This window comes from Hemicordylus capensis, chromosome 5, assembly GCF_027244095.1.
Source record: "Hemicordylus capensis ecotype Gifberg chromosome 5, rHemCap1.1.pri, whole genome shotgun sequence".
Classification (NCBI taxonomy): domain Eukaryota; kingdom Metazoa; phylum Chordata; class Lepidosauria; order Squamata; family Cordylidae; genus Hemicordylus; species Hemicordylus capensis.
Window position 1 is genome coordinate 166,863,881 of NC_069661.1, and position 23,982 is coordinate 166,887,862.

Below are 23,982 nucleotides of genomic sequence, written 5' to 3' on the forward strand. Positions count from 1 at the left end.
GAACTATAGTGAATGGACTCTTTGATCTAGGACAGGAATTTTTCTACTTCTGTGCTGCTCTTTTAACCTGCTATGTAGTTTTAAGTAGTCCTAGAGGTCTTGTGGGGAAGTAACTTGCCTAGGGAGCAAGAGGTTGCCGGTTCGAATCCCCGCTGGTATGTTTCCCAGACTATGGGAAACACCTATATCTGGCAGCAGAGATATAGGAAGATGCTGAAAGGCATAATCTCCTACTGCGCAGGAGATGGCAATGGTAAACCTCTTCTGTATTCTACCAAAGAAAACCACAGGGCTCTGTGGTAGCCAGGAGTCGACACTGACTCGGCAGCACAACTTTGCCTTTACCTTTATAGGTCTTGTCAGCAGTCTTATTAGGTAAGTCACTCAATAGAGCCATCAATTATCGAGTCTTTCAAGGATCTAATTATCTGTCTTATCCAATAACAGTGTGTTATGCTGTTGGTTTAACCATTATTGGATTTGTATCTAACCAGCTTTTATTTTATTTTCTCAAAGCAAATTACACTGAACACATTTGAATTCCTAGAGAGTAAATAAATGCAGATTTTACTGAGCAATCTACAGCTCATTTGGAAAGTACTTAAAAGACTCTCCCATTAACCACACCCATTTTATGTTCCCCATTTTGCAGACTATATCAAAATCACTTCTATCTTTCAGAATTAAACAAAACTATTTGGCATTTGAAAATAACTGCTAAAGTTGTTTCAATATTGTTTTTAAAAAGTTCTGCTCATGAGACAAAAAAGAAATTAGGCTTGTGCATTTTGATTCGGGTACAAAACGTTTTGTGCCCGAAAATGGCAATTTTGGAGGTTTTGTAACTAAAACAAAATCAAGAATTAAAAAATAGAGATTTTTGTTTCCAAATTGAAATGACTGTGTTTTGGACAGAATGCTTTGTTCTTTGGGAAAGTATTGCAATTGAAATTGACTTCTCTGACTCTCTCCACTCCAGCTGAGGCACTGAGTGATTAGCTAAGATAAGATATGCAAAAAGCTGTTGAGCAAGAATGGTTTAGTTAAGTATGTGTTGTATTCAGTGTGATTGAAATGCAAACTGACCTTGCAAAGGGATTTGGAAGACAGCATTTTGAGACAGAAATACCCAAATATCTTTGGGAGCTCAATGCAATTCCAAAGCTCTTGCTAAAAGCCATGGTATAAATTGTGTGGAGAAGCTTTTCGAGAAGCTGGTTAATCTTCTGAAATTAAGTTCTGAAATTACACAGGTTTTTCTTTCCAAAGGTTTAGAAAGAATCTCTTGACTTGTTCAGGGGTCTTTTGGAGAGCTATTTTGTTTTTCTTCTGATTTTTATGAGTTATAGCGGTGTCTAAGTTTTGTTGCCCAAGTTGAGCAGTCTAATGTAATTTAGGCCACAATGTAATTTGGTGAGACATCAAGACTAAGCCAGTGGTTCACAACTTTTGCCATTGCAGGGACAGATCATCCACATGGGACTACAGGAGACAAAAGGAGGGGGGTGGGCAATACCCCGTCAATCTATTGACACCCCCAGGAATCTTAGTTGCTTCTCTCTTTCTTGTAACCATGATCTATGGTTTTGCACTTTCTTAAATGCAGTGATAATAAATCTCAACAATTCTGAACAGTAGGATGATTTGTTTGGGCTATGGCTCACTCCAGTTCAGTTAAATGAACATTTGAAGCTGTTCCATAGTACCAAGGCAGTTCATTGGTCTATCTTGCTATCTCAAATGACCTGTGGTCACTGTTCCATGGGGAGGGAGTGTTTTTATTGAAAGATTGCTTGAATACACAAATGGGTTGTGTTGCTGAGCTAGTGCCACAGGGACAGGCTCCCAACCGCTGCGGAATTCTCAAATAACTGTGCCAAAAAATTAAGTGTCGTTGTTGTTCATCATTCTCTTCACTCTTTCAACTTGTTTATGTGGGGCTTCAGGGGCAAAACAGTGGGTTGGGTGGCAGCGCCCCAAGGGTGGTGCACCAGATTCCAAATAGGGCAAAGGGCTGATTTCTTAGGAATTTTTGAGGTTTACATGCCTAAGATTTCTCCCCACAGGGAATAATGGAGGTTTCAGCAGCTCCATAACTCCACCTGGGGGGCACTGGGATGGCCTGAAGCGAGTGGTGGTGTAGTGCACAGAGGGTGCCAACCACCCCCCTGGGTTGCTAACCCACTGGGGTACTGGGCTTTGTTGTTTCTGAGGTGTTGAGTTTAGATTCTCTGGTAGCAGATGAGATTTTTTAATGAAAAACCATGAATCCACTCCCATATGCTACTAGAGAATCTACTCTCAGAACACCTCTAGAACAACAAAACCCTGTACTTCATGGGTTGGCAACCCATGTGGGTGGGTGGCACCCTATGTGCACTACACTGCCACTTACTGTGGGCCACCCCAGTGCCCCTCAAGTGGAGTTATGGGATTGCAGAAACCTCCATTATACCCTACGAGGAAAATCTGAAAGATACGTAACTTCATTTATTCTTTAAAAATTAGCCCTTTGCCAAATTCCTCTGAAAAAAATGTGGTCGCTTCCTTGTACCAACTGGGCACTACCACCAACCACACTTGACTCTGGGCCACTCTCCCCCCTCCCCCCATGTGAAGCTATACTTTTCCTGAAACCTCCATCATACCCTATGGAGAAAATCTGAAAGATGAGCAAACTTCAAAAATCCACCAAAAATCAGCAGTTTGCCCAATTCCTTTGACATTTTTGTGGTAGCTTCCACTCATTGGGCACTATAACGCCCACCCACTCTTTTGACCATGTACCCATTTTTTAATCTGAATTAATTCGGGTTTGTATTCGGATTAATTCGGACACAAAACAAAACTGGGGTGATTCGGAAGGCTTAATTTCAGACAAAATACAAAATGGGGTTGATTTGGATTTGGTACAAATTGAAACAGAAAAAATACAAAACGCGCAACCCTACAAGAAATTATTCCTTGAAGGTCAGTTTTCATAAAATTCCTCTCCTCAGTTCTGTTTCCTTACTGTGGCCACATTCACCTGTAATGGCAAACCAGAGTTAAAGGTGGCTGAGGCTGTAACTCCATAATGCCTGGATAGACCCACGTTTATGACCAAAAGCAACCTCCAGTTTGCCTCACTAAACTCCAGTTTGAACTTTTGGTTATCTCTGAGGTTTGCCACTTGAGGTTTTGCTGCCCATGCATTATCTCTGACAACTTGCTATAATCACAGTTTGGCACTGATTTCCAAACCCCAGTCATAAAACCGGTGGCACAGACCCACCCAAGGGTGTGGCTGCTCCTTGCTTTTGCTGTTTTTTGCTGGCAGCCTCCCAGAAAACCAGCCCTGCCCCTCCTGTTGGCTATGTGGCTATGGAGTTGCCAGGCTACAGGGACACCGCCATGCTCCATCCTGGACTTATTAGCCTGTCAAGCTGCACAGTTGCCTGGGGGCAAGCAGTGGAGAAAGGGCACAGGTTAGCAGGACAGGCACTAAGTTGCTTTGCCCCCCAAGAAGGGAGCAACAGTGATGTAGGTTCACAAGCACAAACACTCTAGGTGGCAACACAAGCAGGGCACTCCATCACAGTAGTGGGAAGGGAGACCCGGGGTTAGGTATAAAAGGCATACCCAAGCAGGGAGTCTGGAGCAGTCAAGTTCTATTTTTTTTTTTTTTTGACAGCTTGGGGAAGGGAGGCCCAGCCTCTTCCCTGGGAGGGGATATTTGCTCCTTAGTCTTGCTCAAGAGAATAACCATCTGTGAGGATTAAGTGCAATTGCACGAGATGGCATTCTTCTTGTATAGAAAATGGCTGTCACCATGCTGGAGACCTAGCCCATTATCCCATGGACCACTCTCTCACAATATTGGCAGACTAAGGGGAGTGAGGGAGGATGCTCTATGAAGGAAAGCCGCGGGGATGGGTTCTTGGGTGAGTGCTGTCCCAGTCTCAGCAACTGCAGCCCACCAAGCTGTTGTCAAACCTGCCAGCCCACCTGCCCATGTGGGGATGTGCACCCCTGTCGGCAGCCCCAAATGGAAAGCTCAATGTCCCAGGCCAGCTGGAAATTGGGGTTCTCCTCTCCTGGGAATAACCATGCTGGGAGATTCTGCATACAGCTCCATGTTGGACCAGACCCAAGAAATTTGAATGTGTTTAAAGGTCCATGCCTGACCCCTGTATCTACACCATCCACACAAGTGGGTATGCCCTTGCAAAGGGTCTCCTAATTGCAGGGATAGCCAGAATGAGTGGGGTGGCCAGAGAATGAGGGCTACGCTCTCTTGTGATTTTCTGCACCCACCCTGCATATGGCATGATATTGGGCCTTGGATTCTGAATGGGTTAAAGGTCCATCCCTCTCCCACGCATGCATCTGGACAATGACACATAGACCTTCTATATGTCCTTTGGGTGCATGAAAGTCTCAACAGGGGATGAGGGTGGGGAGGTTTAGTGGGATCTGTCTATAGGGTATGAGAATGGGGTGGTTTAGGGGGAATCTGTTCTATTTTTTTTACCATAGAGAGTTTGGGGCCCTACTAAAGCAGGGGACCCTTGGGTGCATTGAGTGGACTGGCTCTTCTCGTGAGCTTGCAGTCCATGGGTGGGGAGTCACCCTTTGATGGGCCCAGCCTTTCCCCAGTAGACTGGTTCTCTCATGAGAGGGCTAGCCCACTCAGCAGCAAGCTGCCAGACTGCAGATTCTGGTTGGTTCTGCATGGACTGCTATGCTGGTGTCACCCCTCCCGACATCATCCAAGGTTATGGTGAGACATATCCTGTAGCATTCCCCAGAATCCTTTTGTCCTTCCTCATCTACATATCCCATACTAGTAAGTCTGGATGTTCCCCTCCTCTCCCTTAATTAAAGCGAAATAACACCACCCATGGACCCCAAACACCCCGAGAATTCATGCTCGTGTAGGACTACTGGGGTGCAGGGCTACTGGGCCCCCGCCATCGCTGCCAGAAGTAGTGCCATGGCATGGCGTGGCAGGCCATTTAAAGGGGTTTGAATGTCCTCTACCTGCCAAGGGTGGGCAAGCATTCTGATAATCCATGATCATGCTCGGCACGCCCCCTTCACAATCATGGCCAATCGCGTCCAGATGGCAGATGTGGTGCTGCTGTGCCCACATTCTGGCTGTGATGCTTGCTGGGATCTGCCTCAGAGGCCGAACAGGACTCTCCTCTCCTGCAACTGGAGTTTGGCGGGCTGCAGTTTGGCAAACGTTTGCAGCTCAATTTGGAGTTATGAATTCGAACCTCAGCTACGTTCACCTCTGGTTTACCAGAACATGTGAATGCAGCCTGTATCTTGGAATGTGCCTGTCCACCACAGCCTTACAGTCCTTATTTTAAAAAGCCCATCAATTTTATTTGCAAGAAGTAAACTATTTTGTTTCCTTTGCAATATTTGAATTTTTCTTCCCATATTTCCTTTTTAGAATAAATGAACTTTCTGCTCTAAAGGGACTCATGGAAAATGGTAAGCAATGCACAATAGATGAATTCTTGTTGATAACTATCACCAGTTAAGCACGAGGAGGCTCCTTTGCTGAACCAGGAACCATAGGTACAAAGCAAATAAAGACTGAGGTGCAAAGTATCTATTGCAATGTGATCTGCATTGCACTGCAGCTGTGTTCTGGTCCACCTTGCACATGAATGCAAATAGGCATCTCCATCCACTGCCTCAGACTACTATCTGCACACAGCACAATGGGCACATATGGCTATATCTGGATTGGGACTTTGTAATCCAAGCCTATTTATGTTTATGGAAGTAAGCCCCATAGAATTCAATGGGACTTATTTTCAAGAAAGGGTGCACAGGATTGTAGCATTAGTGTGCAAATGAAATCCCACCAACGTCAATGTCAATAGTTACATTATTTTTTTCAGACTATACTGTACTTTAGGTTAAGTTCCTAGTTTACATTATAATTCAAGGCAGATAACAGCAATTTTAGTTTCAGAGTCAGGCATGTCCTTGTCCCTGAAGGACCCATGATCTGTGTAATTAACAGAAATGGCTTTAGTGAACAGAGGAAGGTGAACAAAATGTGTGATATAATATATTAAGAAAACGTAGACATGATGAAACTGTTCTAATTTTATTTCATCCAAATATATAAAAATGGCATGATGTTGGTCTGTGTTCAAGGTTGTTTATGACCAAGAAAGCTTCTAGGATCTGGATCTGGATTATGTGTGTGTGTGTACACACACATATACTGATGTCACCAAGAGTATTTAATTTGTTCCTCACATGTCTTGTTCACACTTGATGTTTTACATGAGTTCTTGCATCGGTAGTATAGCCAGAATGTTCCTAACAGCACTGGCCAGTGGCCACATATTACGGTCATTCTCACGACCAGCCCTACCCAGGTTTTCAGACCCAGGTAGGACAGGTCATATGGAGTGCTGGGATTAGTCCTGATCCTAGTGCTCTTCAACTGGGTAGCCTGGGTTTTTTACCCAGGCTAAAGTGAGGTAGAAGAGTGCACACACCCTTCTACTCACCCCTCCTGGTTGTGTGGACACTCAGGCTGCCTGCAGCGCTCAGCAGCAGAGAAACCCCACAGTGCACCGCACTCTTTGTGTGGTGCATTGTGGGATGCAGGAGGACCTAGTCTGCATTTCCCCCTCACTCTCGCCACTCCTGGAGCGCTTGTGTACTGGTCATTTGGGCACACGGTACTGTGAAGAGTGGGAGTGGCACCGATTGTGTGGGAGAAGGCAGGAGGGCTCCTGCCTTCCTCCAGGCCTCCCAAGCCCCAGAGATTTTGGTCGAGTGAATGACCTTATTATGTTTTCTGGCAACCGTTCTAATACTTACGATACCATGTCTTTTGATGTAAGGTCTGGAGTAGTGTCACATATCAACTGAGCCTAATTAATAAGTAATAGTGAAAATGTACTTTACAGAGCCTTAGATCTGGTAGAAAGTTCCTTTTAAAAAATCCCCTTAAAGGTATCTTTCTATCTATTTCTAAAAGAGCTGGAAATGTTGTGATCCTTATGGACATATAATTGGAGCATCTGTGAGTTAGAGGGAGGTACTGGCAGACTTGGAGTAACCCAGACATTCACTGGTTTCACAAAAATCTGAAGGGGAAAAGTCAAAGTGGTGGGGGGACCCAAACTCACCTAATGTAGCTCAATGGAGCAGAATGTTTGCAGACTTAGAGGGCCATTAACAGACTACCAGGACCAGGTGGGTGGAGCTAATGTAGGGTGGAAGGAAGGACTTGAACAAAAAGAGTGGGCAATTTCTCTGCCTGAAGAATACTCTCTCAAGACAGTTGCAACTCCTTCTGCTTTTGAAAGGGAAAGATTTCTGAAACTCTTAAATTTTCTAGCCAGCCATTTCACACCTTTGTGTTTCTGAGAGGAAAGGGGTTTGACACACTTAACCTCTTGGTGTGGGGGCTTAGCCTCCCAATCACCTAAAAGCAACTGTGCCACTCAACTCCTCCCAACACAGAGAGAGAGAGAGAGAGAGAAAATGGCATAGGAAGTAAGACCCAAATTAGAGCAAGGACTCCTCTTTTTTTGCTAACTTTTGGTTTTTTGCCATGCTCAAGCACAAGCTCAGGTAGCACATGCAAACCAGGGATATACTGCAACATTTTGTTGCAGGCCCATACTTGTACAATCTTAATTCCAAACTGTTGAAAAGAATCAAGTGGGCAACATACAGATCTTCCTATAAAATTTAGATATAACAGCTTAGTTCCTATCCATGAGTAGTACAGTAGTTGCTGCTGTTTTTATGGGGGCTTGACTTTAGGTTCAGCTTCTTACTTCAGTTATTCTTCACCTTTGAACTTCTCCACAGTAGCCTTAATGTACCACTTTCAATCACATCTAAACCTCTGAGCCTTCTCTGAAATGCTGTTTGCATCACCTAGATAGACTCTAAACTCTTCAAGACATCACAGACGTCTCACTGTGTTTTTATAACTTGTCATGTACACTGTGGAATTCTATGATTATTTTAAAGAATAAGAAGTGTGGACATCTCTTTAGGGCCATACATGAGTTATCCTCTAAGATTTCCAAGCTCTTTTGAGCTTGATGACTGTTAAATGAATATAATACATTTCTGTTTACAGACAAAATAATTGAAAGATTTGCTAAGGCTTTGCAACAACATGGAATTCAGTATTTAGCCATCTATACAGCAAGACGGCCTTCAAAGGTGAGTAATTTCCAATGCCTTTAATATGCCTCAGTCATTTGGTATATAGCAATTTTTGGATTACTCGTGGACATTGTACTTGATCTTCCACATTATGCAAGAGAGTTGTGTTTGCTGGATAGTAATCTCCCCATCAAGACCAAACCAGGTGACAGCCAACGCTTAAGGTCCAAGATGGAAGGTGAGCAAGACTCTTGGGGTGAAGGTTAGAATCTGAATATATTGAGGGTTAGAATCTCAATATATTGCACATGAAGCTGGAGGTTTAAATCAAGCAGTAACTGAGACTATGGGATTGTGGTGTTTTGGAAGAAGGGGCAGTCCTCTCAACTTCAAACAAGATATAGGAATGGAGAGGAAACATGAAATAAGATGTAGCACATTTTTCCAAAGGCAGATTTATTGGTTTCCTGAGTGTTCTTGGGGCATTGGGCTCTTGTGTGCACATACAGCTACATTAAAACATAGGCGGCCCATTTAATTAAATATTTGGGACGGAACCATTCATTCATACCCATGTTGACCTTCTTTGCACTGCAGTTCATAGACTAGCCCCTGGTCTTGCAATTTTGTGTGTACATTGAAACCTGATTGCCCTTGAAGTCATTGGATCAGGACTGTTGGCCACTTCATACTGCATTATGGCCATTATTTGTAAACATTTAAATGGGACTTAAGTGCAAATTAATCTTGATGTATTTGGGGCCTATATTGTTCATGTTGTGGAATCAACACAAACTTGATTTCTCTGGTTTTAAAACGACCCTCTGCTCCAGGCTTTGTGAAAATGCTGTAGCAACTGGTTCATGTAAACAGAGAAACCCAGCTGTCCTATTTTGTTGTTCATTTTTGCACTGATGCACCACAAAGTGTACACAGAAACTAGACTTTAGTGAAGGAGGTTGATCACAACAAGGAAATGAAATGCATGTTGCTTAGCAACCCGAAAGGTTTTGTCCCTCTTGAAAAGCATCCAAAAGGAGGACAAAGAGGAACAGCCCTTTGTTACAGTGAAAACAGCAAGGAGTTTGGGGGTACCTTAAAGACTAACAAATGCATTGAAGTGTATGCTTTTTATATAGTCCACAAAATATATGCTACAATAAATATGTTTGTCTTAAGGTGCCCCAAGACTCTTTTTGCTACTACAGAATCACATGACTTCCTCCTTATGGTGGACTCTGTTCCTTTTAAATAGCTGATCTCTACAATACCTTGAGAGTATCATTTGGCACACACAGATAATGTGGCATTAGATTGTGTACTTTCTTTTCAAGGGTTTGTATGTCTCTTCATCTTCATAACATGGAAGTCACAGTGGATGGCATCCAGACTAGTTAACCATGGCTAAGCACCATTGAAATAATGACTAACTCAAGGCCCATTAATTTCAATGGGGCTTAGTCATGACTAATTTGGTCTGGATGGTGTCACTGATGACAAGAATTTGGGTGCGGTATTCCAGGGGTTCCTTGAAGCTGTTTGAATGCTTTGATTTAGTGCATTGAAATAAAACTTAATTTGGCAGCTGTAACTATTATAGGTTTGGTCTGCATCTCTCATTCGCCATTGTAACAATATAAGATAAATGTGTGTCATCTGTGTTTCCTCCCTATGTCTTCAAAGTAGAGAAAATGCCTGAAGACAAGTTGTTCTCTTCTGCCATGGAAAAGCTAGTAACCAGTTGCCATATCCTTCTCTTTTATTTAGTCATTTACACTCTGGGGACATTCACATGCCCTACCAGGTGAGAGGAAGGCTTTGCAAACCATGCCTTCCCCCCAGACATCATCCTGTGTTTGGTGGGAGCACAGAGCATGCTCCCACATGATCCACGCTGCTCTGTGCAGTGCAGAGAAGAGAGGATCGCTCTGAGACTGGGACTGATTGTCCTGGCCTCCAGGTGTCCCACAGTACACCACTCACACTGGAGGATTCCCACAGGGGACAAGTGCTCTAGGCCCCCATCTCTGTGTCAGCATGAGCTACAATTAGCCTGTGCTGACACATGATCCAGCAGCCAACCTTGGCTAAGAGTTGGTTCTCGGTGCTGGGTTTGGCACCGCTGGGATCCATGTGGATCCTGGCAGTTCTCACGAGCAGCAGTGTTCCCTCTAAGGCATGCACACATACCTGAGCTCACAAGTTTTTTGATGTCTGCTCAGTTAATTTTAGATCCCACTCAGGTTGAATCAAGAAGGCCCCATTCTGAATGCATGTGTGCCCCTGCGAACTTGGCAAAGAGGCACCTTTTAACGTGGTGATTCTATTTAGCAGTGGGAGAATAACTGGCCCGATTCACCTCCAGCACAGTACTTCCAGTGACTGTTGCTGGTGTCTATCTTATGTTTCTTTTTAGATTGTGAGCCCTTTGGGGACAGGGTTCCATTTTATTTATCTTATTTATTTGTTATTTCTCTGTGTAAACTGCCTTGAGCCATTTTTGGAAGGGTGGTATAGAAACTGAATGAATGAATGAATGAATAAAATTTGTGCACAAACTGCCTTGATACTCCCGCCCAGAACAAAACTCATTCCACACACAGGCAAAAATGAATAAATAGAGAAAACACTGATGGGCAGGCAAGCTCAAGCTTGGCTGCCAAAGCCTTGGCCTGGCTGCTTGTGAGAACAGCCACTTTATTTTACAGCTATAGCTAACATCCATCGTCAACTCACACTCAGCATTATCATTTCTGTTCTTTTCCCTGCTTCCTATTGAACTCTAGAAGGAGACACATTTAGGCTAAATGGGTTAATTTAACAGCTGCTGTGTATTACAACCAATCAATTTATAGAAGCTGCATTGTTCCAATGGAGCAGAAAGTCTGCACTAGTAACTGGAACCATTGTTGCAGTCATTGTCCTGAAGCTCAGATGACTCCAAAAGCAGCACCATTGTAATGGTTGGCTGTCCGTTGCCATATCATTTCTGCTGAGCTGGCTCAAGGAAAGCCTCTGCCTGAGGCAAGGAAGAATTGACCCTTCACTTGCCTCAGAGGCAGATGCACAGTAGCCACACACTCCCTGCGTCAGAAAGCAGCGCTGATGCTCCTCAGTTTCCTCCTTACCTTTCAGCTGCCACACGTGCTTTCTCGCGGGGCCAGCACAGCTGCTGCTTGCTATATTAGGCAGGCAGAAAGGTCATTCACACAATCAAAACTGTGTTCTACCCAGGTTTGGGAGCTGTGTATGCTACCAATTTTCAGTTCTGTGGAAGCAAGGTAGGAGGCAAACCTAGGTAGCTTCTCCTCCTACCTTGCTTCCACACAATCACTTCTCCCCAGGCTTTCCTCTTACCTTGCTTCCACACAATTGAAAACTGTGAGCACGTACAGTTCCCAAACCCAGGTAGAACACAGTTTCTGGTTGTGTGCATGACCTCAGAATGACCTCTGGCCCTGCCTCTCCCTTCCGGTGCCGGCAGCAGCAGCAGCAGCAGCAGCAGTTCAAGTTAAAGTGCCCCCACTGCTGGCATTGGAAGGGAGAGACAGAGATAGAAGAATGCATGCTGCCCGCCTAATACAGCAAGCAGTGGCCACACTGGCCTCAAGAAAGACCATACATGGCACCCAGGAGGTAAGTGTGATGTCAGAGCCAACTTCTGGCACCCTCACCTCCCTGTGTCAGAGGCAGGTGCTGATGCCACCCATCTTCCCCCTTACCTTCCAGGCACCTTGTGTGGGCTGGTGGGGACTACTGGCAGGAGAGGAAACTTTAAAAAAAATCTATGGGGACAGCAGGTGAAGTGTGAGCAGCAAGAGGCAAATGGATAATGGCTGAGACAAGGGGGCAGGGCAGAGTGCCCACACTCACTGCTCCATGGCGCACTCATCATCTGAGGGCAATGCCTCACCTTGCCTCATGGAAGAGCTGCCCCTGCATCTAAGATTTGCAACGTAAAAAAAAAAACAACTTATAGTCATTCAGAAGATGGAAATATAAGCTTAGTGAAGCTTCCTAGGATTAGTGGCCTCATTAAGTTATACTATTTAAACAAAGGGGAGGAAATCCTTGTTTTTATGGTTACAATTGCTGCACATATTGTTTTCTTTCTCTTCCAAATTCAGTGTTTGAATAATGGAAACTCACATTAACACTTAAAGACTTGGTTTAGCGATCATTATTGTGCATCACACAGGTTATTCTCAGCTAGTTGTTGCTTAGTGGTAGAAAATTGACCTTGCAATCTTACAATGTTCCGCTAAGGCACATTGTTGGATTTGAATAATATATATACCTAATAATCACCAATTCATGAGTACTTTGCCATAGATCAAGGATAATGAATGCAGGGAATTCACTTACTGTCATTTGAGCTTTCATTGTCAGTGCTTGTGGGGGAGGGATGTACAGAAGGACATATACTGAAGAATCCTTTCCCATTCTGCCTTCCCCTCTCAAGCACCACTTTATATTTGAAAAATAAAATTTAAATTGTAGCTATAGACAATATACTTAATTATTTCCCAGCTAGGTCATTCAGATTCCTACATGAAACCCAAAGAAGGGTTTTAAATAATTACAGAAGAACTGCTTCAAGCTGGGTGAAGCCAGCTGCATGTTACTCCACAGAAAGTAAATATCAGCTTGACTATATGGACAGCTGAATGAAGCAGAGACTGAAAAGTATTCTATCTGTAGTGCCTTGTTATTCATTCCACATGGCAGTACTATCTTTGGGTAAATAAGACGACAGAGTGTTTATTTTATCCTTTGGCTCTAGTTCCTGCAGTAGATTTTGTCCCCAGCACAGATGTTAGCCTCCCTCTTACTTCAACAGAAATGTTTCTCTACAGTGTTAAAGTGTGATTTTATTCCTACTATGCCTGTGTACATATATGGAACAATTAATTCCCCATAACTGCTTTCTGCTACATTAAGAAGGATTGAATGGAGGAAGCCTAGAGACAAGGAGGTATACACAATTAGGTATGCCACTGAGAGGATTTGCCCCCATTTCCTAACATTTGTCCCTTGACTTCTGTCAAATTTCCAGAGTTTATCCAAGTTGCTACATGACAAGGGTCATGCCAATATGCTCTAGCCGTTTTTGTGTTTATAGATTTGGCAATAAAGCGGGCGCTCATTTGCAAGAGCAGCCAGCCAAAAATTACGAAAAGATTTATTTGTGCTGATGGAGAAAGCATTTATCAACATGTTCAAATCTGAGGTTGGAAAGAAAACATGTTTTTTTTTAAAAAAAATCCTCATATTTTCTCTCCAGAAGGTCGTTGATTTGTATAGTTTGCCATTGTCTTTATTGATAGGTTGGGTGTTGTTCTTTTCTTTACTTATCCTCCAGTACGGATGTCTAATAAACTGCTATGAGTAGGCTCTCATCTGGTGCCAAAACCAAGGAGAGATCTAATCTCAGATTTTCACACTTAAAAAAAAAAATGAAAGCAGTTATGGGGTGCGGGGAGGGGGGGGAATAGATCTCCCACTTCATGTTTATTTTGGCTCCAAGTCATTAATATTTTTAGAAAGTCACATTATTTTACTTACATTTCTCTGTAGAAAAGCATAGATCCCCCACCCCTGCAGTTGGGAAAAATTTTTTTCCAGGGTTCCTGATAAATACTAATACTAACAGGTACAGACCCTATGCATTTTTTTTTTAATTTATCATATTTTTATACCACCTGATATATACATCTCTAGGCCTCATATAAAATTTAAAAACAATATAAAAGTCAAAGAATAAAATCGACAAAAACCAATAAAAACAATAGCATAAATCAGTTATTTAAAATGGCATAAGTAGTGACATAAGAATTTACAGTTCTTATGTGTGGTGGGGTCTGTTCATAGAATCTACTGAATATGTGCAGGCGGGCCAGCTACCATGATCCTGCTTCTTCCTCCAATGCATGCTCACTCACCTTGGATCAGTTTCTGAACAGGGCAAGAGTTAGGCCTGAAAAAATACTGAATGGTTGGCTTGCCAAGTCCAGCCTTTGGTTTGTCATTCTGGGCTACAGATTTCCAAACAGAGGCTGCAAGCCCATCTGTCAAGAACAGCAGCATAGTGACATGGGTGGCAACCTACAATTTGATTCTTTCATTGCAGCCACTGCTGCGGCTGGCCTTCTCAGTCATCTGCCTGCCTGCAGTGAGGACTGAGGGAGAGAAGAGGGAGCCCTGCCCCTGGCCCCATGTGTGCTGGTTCTTTGCTGGTGCCAATGAGGAAGAGGGACAGGTGGCTGCGGAGGCAGGCAGTGTGCAGTCCCAGCTGCGGCCCCAGACACGCTGGGCGGCCTGTGTTCACTGAACACAGCTGCCCAATGGCAGTTCTACCCCTGGACCAGGGATGCTGTATTAGATTCCTGTACCAAACAGGGGGCTGGATTAGAAGATCTCTTAAATTCAATTATTCTATTCTATGAAAGCACACGTAACAACTAAAACTCCAGGCTGGAATTCTATATTCTAGTACTTTTAAAAAGCTGCAAAACATGGGATTGTCTCAGAGCATTTGGAATGGATTTCTAGCTGCAGCCATGCGCCCAAAAAGACATCAGCGTTGGGAGGTTTGGCAGGGAATGGTAAACAGTGATCTTACCACATGCAGACAAATTCAGATGACATTTTCACAATGCAACATTTGAAAAAGTCATCATGACTTTTGCATGCTTTCTTATTCTCATACCTGTTTGAGAATAAGTTCCACTGAAGCCAGCAGGCCTTGCATCTGAGGAAAAAGCTTAGAATCAGGCTGGGCAAATTGTAATGGACAGTTGCCCAATTATCCTGTGAAAACAATTTGCTCCATCTTTTCCCTTAAAGGAGTGATATTGTAGCACAAGTCAGTCCTGTTCTTGTCCAAGTGAGGGACATCCTATACACCTCTCTTTCAAAAACAGACCAAGTGTGGCCTCTTAGACATGTGGAAGCAGCAGGACACAGCATACCTCTTGTAATAACTCAGCTTAATAACTCAGCTATTTATTGCTCACTGGAATAACTCACTGGAAAAGCCCAGTGCATAAAACATAGACTGGTAAAACAACAAACACAGAAAAAGGAAAAAAAACACCCCACAAAAATGATCAAGAACACCTGCTTTGACAGAGATTGGTGATATTCTCTCTAGTCTTGGGATTCAAAGTTAATTTCAGCAAGATTCTTTCTTCAGCCTGAGTTCAAGCAATAAACAAATGATTCCTAGCTGCTTTCATTACAAATATAGAGATAGTTCCAAAAGATCATTGGGAGAATATATATTCCTGATCTGTTGACATGGGATATCATGAATGTATCCTGATCATCAAGCATTCAGGCTGTCAAAATGATGGCCGTTTCTAAAATATTTCAAACCATCCCTTTATGTATACCTACTAGGGTAATCGAGGGTTGCCAGAGAATACTTGAGAATTTTATCTGGGCTAGCATGGTGATTCATGCCTCAGCAAATACTACCAAAAGGATAGATACTAAGCAAATACTACCAAAAGGACAGATAGATACTAAGCAGGAAGTGGTCTAGGTGGTGCTCTGGATTTACTGCTCTATTATGGCATGTTCCAACTTAGGCAGGTCTTGAGGCTGACCACTGATCTTTCCTTGGTTGGATGTAGAGTGCAGCTTTATGGAGAGGTATGCATTGAAGGAAGTGTTATGAATCATTGACCAAAACAGATGCAAGCTAACCCCTGCTTATTACATTAGCAGTTTGGGATGAATGGTGTGGGTTTTGGGCACTTTCTATTTGGCTTTTACAGTTTTAAATCAATAGTTCTTTTTGCCTGGACTCCTACCACCATCCTTTAAAACATGGAAACAGTAATGCATTAATAGGTTTGTGAAGGAGTACCTCCCTCTAAAACAGAACTAACAAATAAGGCTGCACAAATTAATATATCATGGTTTGAAAAATCTCCAAATATGAGATAAATGCTCGTACAGCATTTACTTAAATACAGGTAGCGTAAGATACTTTCATGAACACCTACAAACTTTGAAACCCCTACCATTCTTGGGGCTTTGAGAACCATACCATTACCCAAGCAGTGGCTCACTGTCTGCGGAGAAGTGAGATGCACCACCCTCCACCTACCCAGCATCCCACCCCCACCCTTACATGACAGTGGGGTGTTGGAACAATGGGGTGTTGGAACATCCAAGCTGGCTTTTAATTTCACATGATTAGGAACTGGTTTGGATGTTTTGGCTCCACTGAATAGCGGAAGAGCAGGATGCTGTGTGGGTAAGAGCAGTGGTCTCACATGATGAGCCACCTCTTGCACAGCACCATTTGAAGTGGCTCACTGCGTTTCATTCTTTATGGGTGTAGTATTAGCCTATCTTTATAAATTGGTGAGCTCTGAAGGATGGAAGAAAGAGCCTTCTTACAAAAATAGATGAGTTCGAGTCATAGATATGACTGTTGATGAAAAGGTATAGTCCAATATATTGTCTTCAGGTCCCTACTCTTCCTCTTCCTTCAGTATTAGGCCTTATGTTCTTAACAGATGACATGGTACTCAAGGAAGTGTGGTTTATATGATCAAAGACTGGGCCCTACTCCACTGGAGGAAATACATAGTTCCCAGAACATGCTACCATATCTGGTGGACCTGACCCACATTTGAATATTTTGATTTATGGTATTTGAGTATATTAAAAGTATGACAGGATACAGAGTGCCATTTGAGCTGAGTGGACTTGGAGGGTTAGGAAAAAATCCCAAATATAATTAGAAAGTTAATTTCTCTGTTACTTAGTGCTGCCAAATTGGTATCTCAGTCACTTCACAAAGAAACACAGGGAGCTTAAGTGGGTTATTGTGACTAACTTGACAGGCACTGCATTGGCTGATGACCTTTTCTACGTCAGAGTCCATTTCAGGAATTCACACATAACTTATGGCCAGGCCCAGCATATTCATCTGCACAATACCTGGGTGTGCAACATATAGATTTCTCCGTGTGATCTATCATCCTGCTTCTGGAATTACAAGAAGTTCTCATAACAATCCAACACTTAGGCTGGCAGTTCATGCTGATGAAACAAAAATGTCCTTAATTCTTCAGCAGATGTCTGAGTTGCCTAGCCCCTCCAAACCGAGCTGAGGCCAGGATAATATATGTTGCCATCATCCTGGCCATCAGGTTTGGACTGAAGCGGGGTTTCAACATAAGAACCATTGCTGGTAGAATTGTGTCAGTACTGTATTTGTCAGGCATGCAGGGGAGAACAAAGACAGGGCCTTTTTGGTTGTGGCCCCTTGGCTTTGGAACATCCTCCCTGAAGAGCTTCACCATGCTCCCTCCCTCAGTGTTTTTAAAAAACATCTTAAAACACACCTTTTTAAGGAGGCTTCTTAATGTTCCATTGTAATTTTTGTTATATCTGGTAGGTTCTTTAGCTTTTTATAATTTTCATTTTTTAGCTTTTAAAATAACCTTTAATTTGAACCTATAATGATTGTGTTTTTTCATCTGACAACTCTTTTTTTGTTTAATTTAGTTAATTTTATTACTTTTATTGTATCTTGTATCTAATTGTTGTGAGCCGCCCAGAGGAGTAGTGCACTGGAGGAGCAGGGTATAAATATTCTAAATAAATGAATGAATGAATGAATGGGCAAGTGGCTCTGGAGCCCCTTGAGCCTGAGGACTCCCAATGTATTTGTTCATACTGACTCTGTTTGAAGGGTCCAGGAGCACGACCCCCCAGAGTACGTTTTGCCCCAGACCTTGGGTTACCTCTCTACGGCCTCACTGGTGTATATATTCTCTTGCCATTTATATTATAATATATTTTAACATCTATTAGGTACTTCTTTCCTCTGTACCTCTTAGGTAATACTTTCCTCTGACTTATATATGAGTTTGTAAACATATGCTCCAGGATTACACACAGGGAAATGAAACAGGAGGTGTTAGGTTGTCTTTGGTGAAAATCCCAAGAACTGGCTTGTCTCTTAAAGAGGAAGCACACAACAGCCCTCCCTCCCCCACCACCTTACCCGAGTAGTTGTCCTAATATATTTTTATGTATTTTTATAACTATTATAAGCTGAGCTGAGAAGTTTTTGACTTAAAGGGCAGGATAAAAATATAATAAACCAACAAGTACTGAAATAAAGCAGTAAACCATACTCCCCTTCAAAGACACACAAAATTCTGCTTTCAAGGAAGTGAGGAGAGGTTCATAGCTAGGTGTGGGGAGACAATATGCTCCGGAGATAACCCACCGGTCGCATTCACTTATTGCTATGGCAGTTATTCTTGCAGCTTTACACTGCTGAGAAATAAAGTATGTATGAGGCACAGCACTAGCGAGAGAGAGAGGCCTTCTAATGATTTATTACCTACTGTGCTCAAAGTCAGCCATGAATGTGAAAGAGTGCATTTTCAGAAGTAGCACACTTCCTAAAGTTCCATTTCATCTTTGTGAGGATCCAAAGTGTCCATTCCAGTTTCAACAAGTTAAACTAAACCCTGTTTTGAAAATATAGAACCTGCTGTGCACTTTTAACTGCAACCACTGCCTCAATTTTCTCTACTTTCTTCTTGTGAATAGTCTCTAATCTAATGCTCTGCAGCATCCGCCAGGCTTGCTGATCCATACATACAGCTGAGATTTCATTTACTGGTGGCTAAAGTTCCCTCCTTTTATGGATGTGTGCTCTCACCTAACTGCTGATTCCTACACATTGCCACACAATGCAACACTCTTTTCAACTGTATCTTCCACAGAATCTGGCCGTAGAATGAAGTTTTCTATTGTTCATTTTTAAACCATACATAGGTTGTGAAGCTAGATATTGATCTTTAATTATTTGCATGATGACTTCCAGCATGGAAGTTTATTTGGGAATAGAAGACACTTTGCATTATGTTCCTTAGCCAAGTATTGGCAAAGGGAGATACAATAACTACCTGGAGGCTGTATTTTGTTTTTTCAGTCACTCAGTGTGTTTAAGAAGGCAGTTGTCTCTATGATAAATCTCCGGCAACGTCCATCCTATTCTCTCCTGCCCCGTAACAACCTCCCTAATTTCAAAGTAGCTCTTGTTTTGGCAAGGCTTATTTTTCTAGAGATCTTTACTAAATACCAGCTAGACTTTATCCCTTTTGAATGAAATCCTTTTTCATTTTTTCTAGCAGGATTTAATGCTGTATTTAAACCTGTGATTCACCCATCCACGTTCAGTCTCAAATAATTTAATGAGGGGGACAAGTATCTGGAAATGCATTACAGTCTCAGAGATCTTTTGCAAGGCATTTATCTCATTTTTGCTTTCCACTGAGCTCAGTGTGATATCCAGGAATTATATGATGGGGTTCGCTACGAACCCCACTGCCCATTGAGGTCATCTGAGGAGGTCCGTCTCCAGTTACCGCCAATTCGTTTGGTGGTTACACAGAGACGGGCCTTCTCAGCTGCTGCCCCGAGATTGTGGAATGAGCTCCCTGCTGAGTTACGATCGTCCCCATCTCTGGCTATTTTTTAAAAAACATTTGAAAACCTTTTTTTTAACTCAAGCCTTCTCAGGTTTTTAATTAAAAATACTGTTTGTTAATTTTATGGTTTGTACATTATTGTATTGTTTTAACTTGTATATATGTGTTATATGTTGCATTGTTTAAATTTTCATATATGTTTTAATTGTTAGCCGCCCAGAGACGTATGTTTGGGCGGGATATAAATTTAATAAATAAATAATCAAATAAAATAAATATGTGGAGTGGGACAGTTCCTCACATCAGTTTTGATTGCCAAGTCAGAGCCACTTTTCTTCATAAGCTAGATTGTTCATATTTACTGTTCCTATGCAGATTTCAGGGGCAACCCAAGATCAAAGGGCATCTGAAGTGGGGTGCCAAAGGACACTGCCTGCCTTGCCAGCTGCTCCCTGCCGCCCATTGCCATCATTGCCTGTCTTGGCGGCAGGAGGGAGACAGAGCAGAAGAGGAAATGTGGAGTAGAGGAGAATGATGAGCTAGAGTATCCCCCCACAATTCTCATCTCGCCACCTCCTCACTTCCTCTTCTGCTCCATCTCCTTCCTCCTTTCCAAATCCAGCTTTTGTTCTCTTGTCTAGAGTGTCTACTCTTGTCTAGAGTAGCTAAGCCAGGGCCAGCATCAGCACAAGGCACCTTTAGACCATTGCCAAGGGCCCACCCTGGGTGGCCCACTACTGACATCTGTCCTGGCACCCTGGGAAGAATTGGAACCAGCCAGCCACTGGCAGCTAGTGTTGACCAACCCAGTCATGCCCAATGTAGCATTGTGATGCTCTATGGTCCATTGTGGAGGGGAGACGCACGGCAGCTAGTGGCTGCCAGCCAGACCACTGTTGTTAGTGTGGCCTGCTAAGAATGAAAGAAATCCATGCCTGCTGTAATGTAACGTGAAAGGAGCAATCTGGGTAGGAGGGGGCCCATCAGGGCTGTCCTTAGAGAGCCCTGGTGGGGTGCGGGGCCCGGGGCAGATCAGCCAGTGTGGGGTCCCTTTCCAATTAATTCTAATGGGGGTTAAAGAGCGAGACTCAAGGTGGTCGCCCTGCTTGCCATGCCCTAGGGATAGTCCTGGAAGGTCAGCTTGTCAAGGGGTCTCCTCAAACCTAGAGCTGGTACTGAGCTCCCAGGCCACTCAGGTTAGCTCAATGCCACTCAGCAGCACAATTTAAATGTATTATCCAAACACACAAATGCAATAGGTTTTTTCTTAACTCTGGGAAAGATGACAGCTCATTCCTTTTCTATACCATTTTATTCAATATGAAGTAATTAAATTGCATTATTATGTGCTTGGTTGTTTTATTGAAGGGTGGGGCGCCTGCAGCTAGACTTGGTTAAAGTAACTGTGGCAATGCTATGAAAGTAAAGGCTTTTGAAGTCTGAACATGTTTTTCTTACTTCATTCCTTCTCTCCAAAACCAAACTATTCCCCAAAGCTCAGTTAGCGTTTCCTTCTACATAATCTTATTTTCTGTTATTAGTATTAAGATTCTCACTAGACAGTGTGGTTGCCCCAAAGTCCCTTAACATGTAGTCAATTGATTAAACACAGTATAATTTAGTCTTCATAACCTCTTTCTCAGTGTGAAATAAAATGGTTACACTTTGGGAGCAATGAGAGAGATTAAATTTTTTAATTAAAAATGGAATACTTATACTTTTTCTTTGTAATATATTCCTTTATTATAGGAAAGGGTTCCTATTTTTAAAGACACTGGGCCCAATCCAGCAAATGTTATGTGCTGCTACGTCTCATTGAAAGTAATGGAAGAGGCCTTGCTCAGAACAGGAGAGACACCATCATGAGGCTTGCAGTCCAGTCCCATGGTCCCTGGCAGGAAGTGATGATCTGTACCACTGAAGTAAGGCCCCACAAGGCCTCTTCTGTGTCCACTGATATCTCCCATTGCAGCTTTTTCCATTGCTTCTAGTTGCATGGAACCATTCAGCACTCCATTCTAGGAGCGCCGAACTGGTTCTGGCAACCAGCATTTGAACTGGTACGGAGGGGGTGGGGTCACTTTAAGGGGTAGGGAAGGTGCTGCCTACCTGCCAGCCCCCACCCCGCCACTTCCCCCTGCCAGTGCTCTCCTAAAAAGCAGATGTGCGGGGCTGCAACGTACCTCCTTGCAGCGGGGATCAGTGTCGCCATGCAATGGCTGCTGCGCATGCGCATGGCACACACATGTGTGTCAGCTATTTGCATGGCAATGCTGATCCCAGCTGCAAGGAGGTACGCTGCACTCTGCACACCAACTTTTTGGAGGAGTGCCGGCAGGGGGAAAGTGGTGGGGCAGGGGCTGGCAGGTGGGCAGTGCTTTCCCTGCCCCTTAAAGCGACCCCCCTGCCTTCCCAGGAGTGCACAGAACTGGTTCCATGCACATCCCTAACTGCTGCTGCTTCTTCCCTCAGTTAAGAGCTTGAGTTTAGCTTTTGGAGGGGGCATTGGCAGAAAAGAAGCAGTACATACTGCTTTTTGGAACATTAAAAAATCTTTTTGAGGATTTTTGAATATTCAATATGAACATTTCAGAAAGGTCAAATAATGTCCATGGCAAGCATTAGGAGGCTTGCACATCCCTGTGCAACTTCTGCCTTTTACTCCCTGGACTCCCTTCCCTGCTGCTGAATTTTCAACTAGTAGTGTATGTGGGATGCAAGCCAAAGTTGTCATTGAAAGATACTGAACAATGCATAACAGGGGTGTGCACTAGGACTGTGCTCATCAGTAAAGGTTGGAATTCCGATTTGGAATTTCCAGCCCCCACCACATATCTACAGGATATGGAACTACATCCCTCAGGTATTCCTGTGGTTCCCAACTGCCCCATGTGAATGCCCCACTTTCCCTTCATCATTACCTGCCCACCCACCCACCCACCCCCTGATGCTCCCAAGGATGACTGCAGCCATCCAGCTTTCCCTGTGCTAGTGCTGGACAGCTTTAAAGGGTCCCACCACCACCCACTTACCTGGGGCAGTTGCCCCATGAGAGGCTGACTCCTTGTGGTGGGGGCTGGCAACTCCGACTTTTACTGATATGCACAGTTCTAGTGTGTGCAGTGCCTAACTTGACCCTCCATATCTCCGATGCTATCAGCCAGTGCCACCTACACACCCAGTGCCAGTGAAATTTCCATAGCTAACATGCCTATTATCCTTCTCAGAATCCTTCTGTTCATGGTATAGCTGCTAGTTCACTAAGAACTACGAGCCACCTAATGGTGCAGCAGAGAAGTAACCTGCCTAGAGAACAGGAGGCTGTTGGTTCGAATCCCCGCTGGTATGTTTCCCAGAATATGGGAAACTCCTATATCAGGCAGCAGCGATATAGGGAGGTGCTGAAAGGCACCATCTCAAACTGTTCAGGAGAAGGCAATGGTAAACCGCTCCTGTATTCTGAGAAGAAAACCACAGGGCTCTGTGGTCGCCAGGAGTCAACACTGACTTGATGGCACAATTTTTCTTTTTTCTTTTCACTAGGAAGTATGAAAAGCCAAGCTGAAAATATTATAGAAACTGAGTACCACAACTGGACATGTTTAACATAGTGGATAGATTTGTCAGGAGTTGATCAAGTGACGGTTCTTGTGGTGTGTGTTTTTAAAGAAAATTCTATTAATGTGCCAGGCTGTTATAAACACACCCTGTTAGTACTATACAAAACCACTTGGCTAACAAGCTAATGCTGCACTAGGGCAAATGTGCTGCACTAGCTAGTTTCGCTAAGCTGGGAGTTTGTGTTCCAGACTAGTGACGCTCTGGTGCAACAGGATGTGCTTGCACAACTTGTGGTGAGGCTCCTGCTGTGAAACCTCTTCTCCAGTACAGGGAATGATACTAATCTCTCTACTACCCTTCAGTGCGCAAGAGGACTGACTGAGCATGCAAGAGATTGAGCAGCAGAGCATCCACTCAGCTGGTCTTGGGGTAGCAAGCATGACTTGTCCCCTTAGCTAAGCAGGGTCTCCTTAGCTAAACAGGGTCTGCCTTGGTCACATATGAATGGGAGACTCGAAGTGTGAGCACTGGAAGATATTCCCCTTAGGGGATGGAGCCGCTCTGGGAAGAGCAAAAGTTTTCAAGTTCCCTCCCTGGCTTCTCCAAGATAGGGCTGAGAGAGATTCCTGCCTGCAACCTTGGAGAAGCTGCTGTCAGTCTGTGTAGACAATACTGAGCTAGATGGACCAATGGTCTGACTCAGTATATGGCAGCTTCACTGCCCGTTGCACTAGCACAGTGTTAGTCTTAATGTCAGCCTTTGTTTTTCAGCCCTATTAATACATTTGCTAGATGTCATAGT

General features: G+C 43.5%; 1 protein-coding gene across 1 annotated transcript in view; it reads left to right on the top strand.

The window, feature by feature from the left end:
• The window catches only part of LOC128327423 (V-type proton ATPase subunit S1-like), a gene marked incomplete at its 5' end in the record, with an annotated part of 61,332 nt that overhangs the window by 13,364 nt on the left and 23,986 nt on the right, over positions 1–23,982 (top strand). Inside the window, 2 exons of the mRNA XM_053256227.1 lie at positions 5,444–5,484; positions 8,120–8,205. Of these exons, the coding sequence (XP_053112202.1) occupies positions 5,444–5,484; positions 8,120–8,205 (127 nt within the window). The remainder of the gene's footprint in view (positions 1–5,443; positions 5,485–8,119; positions 8,206–23,982) is intronic.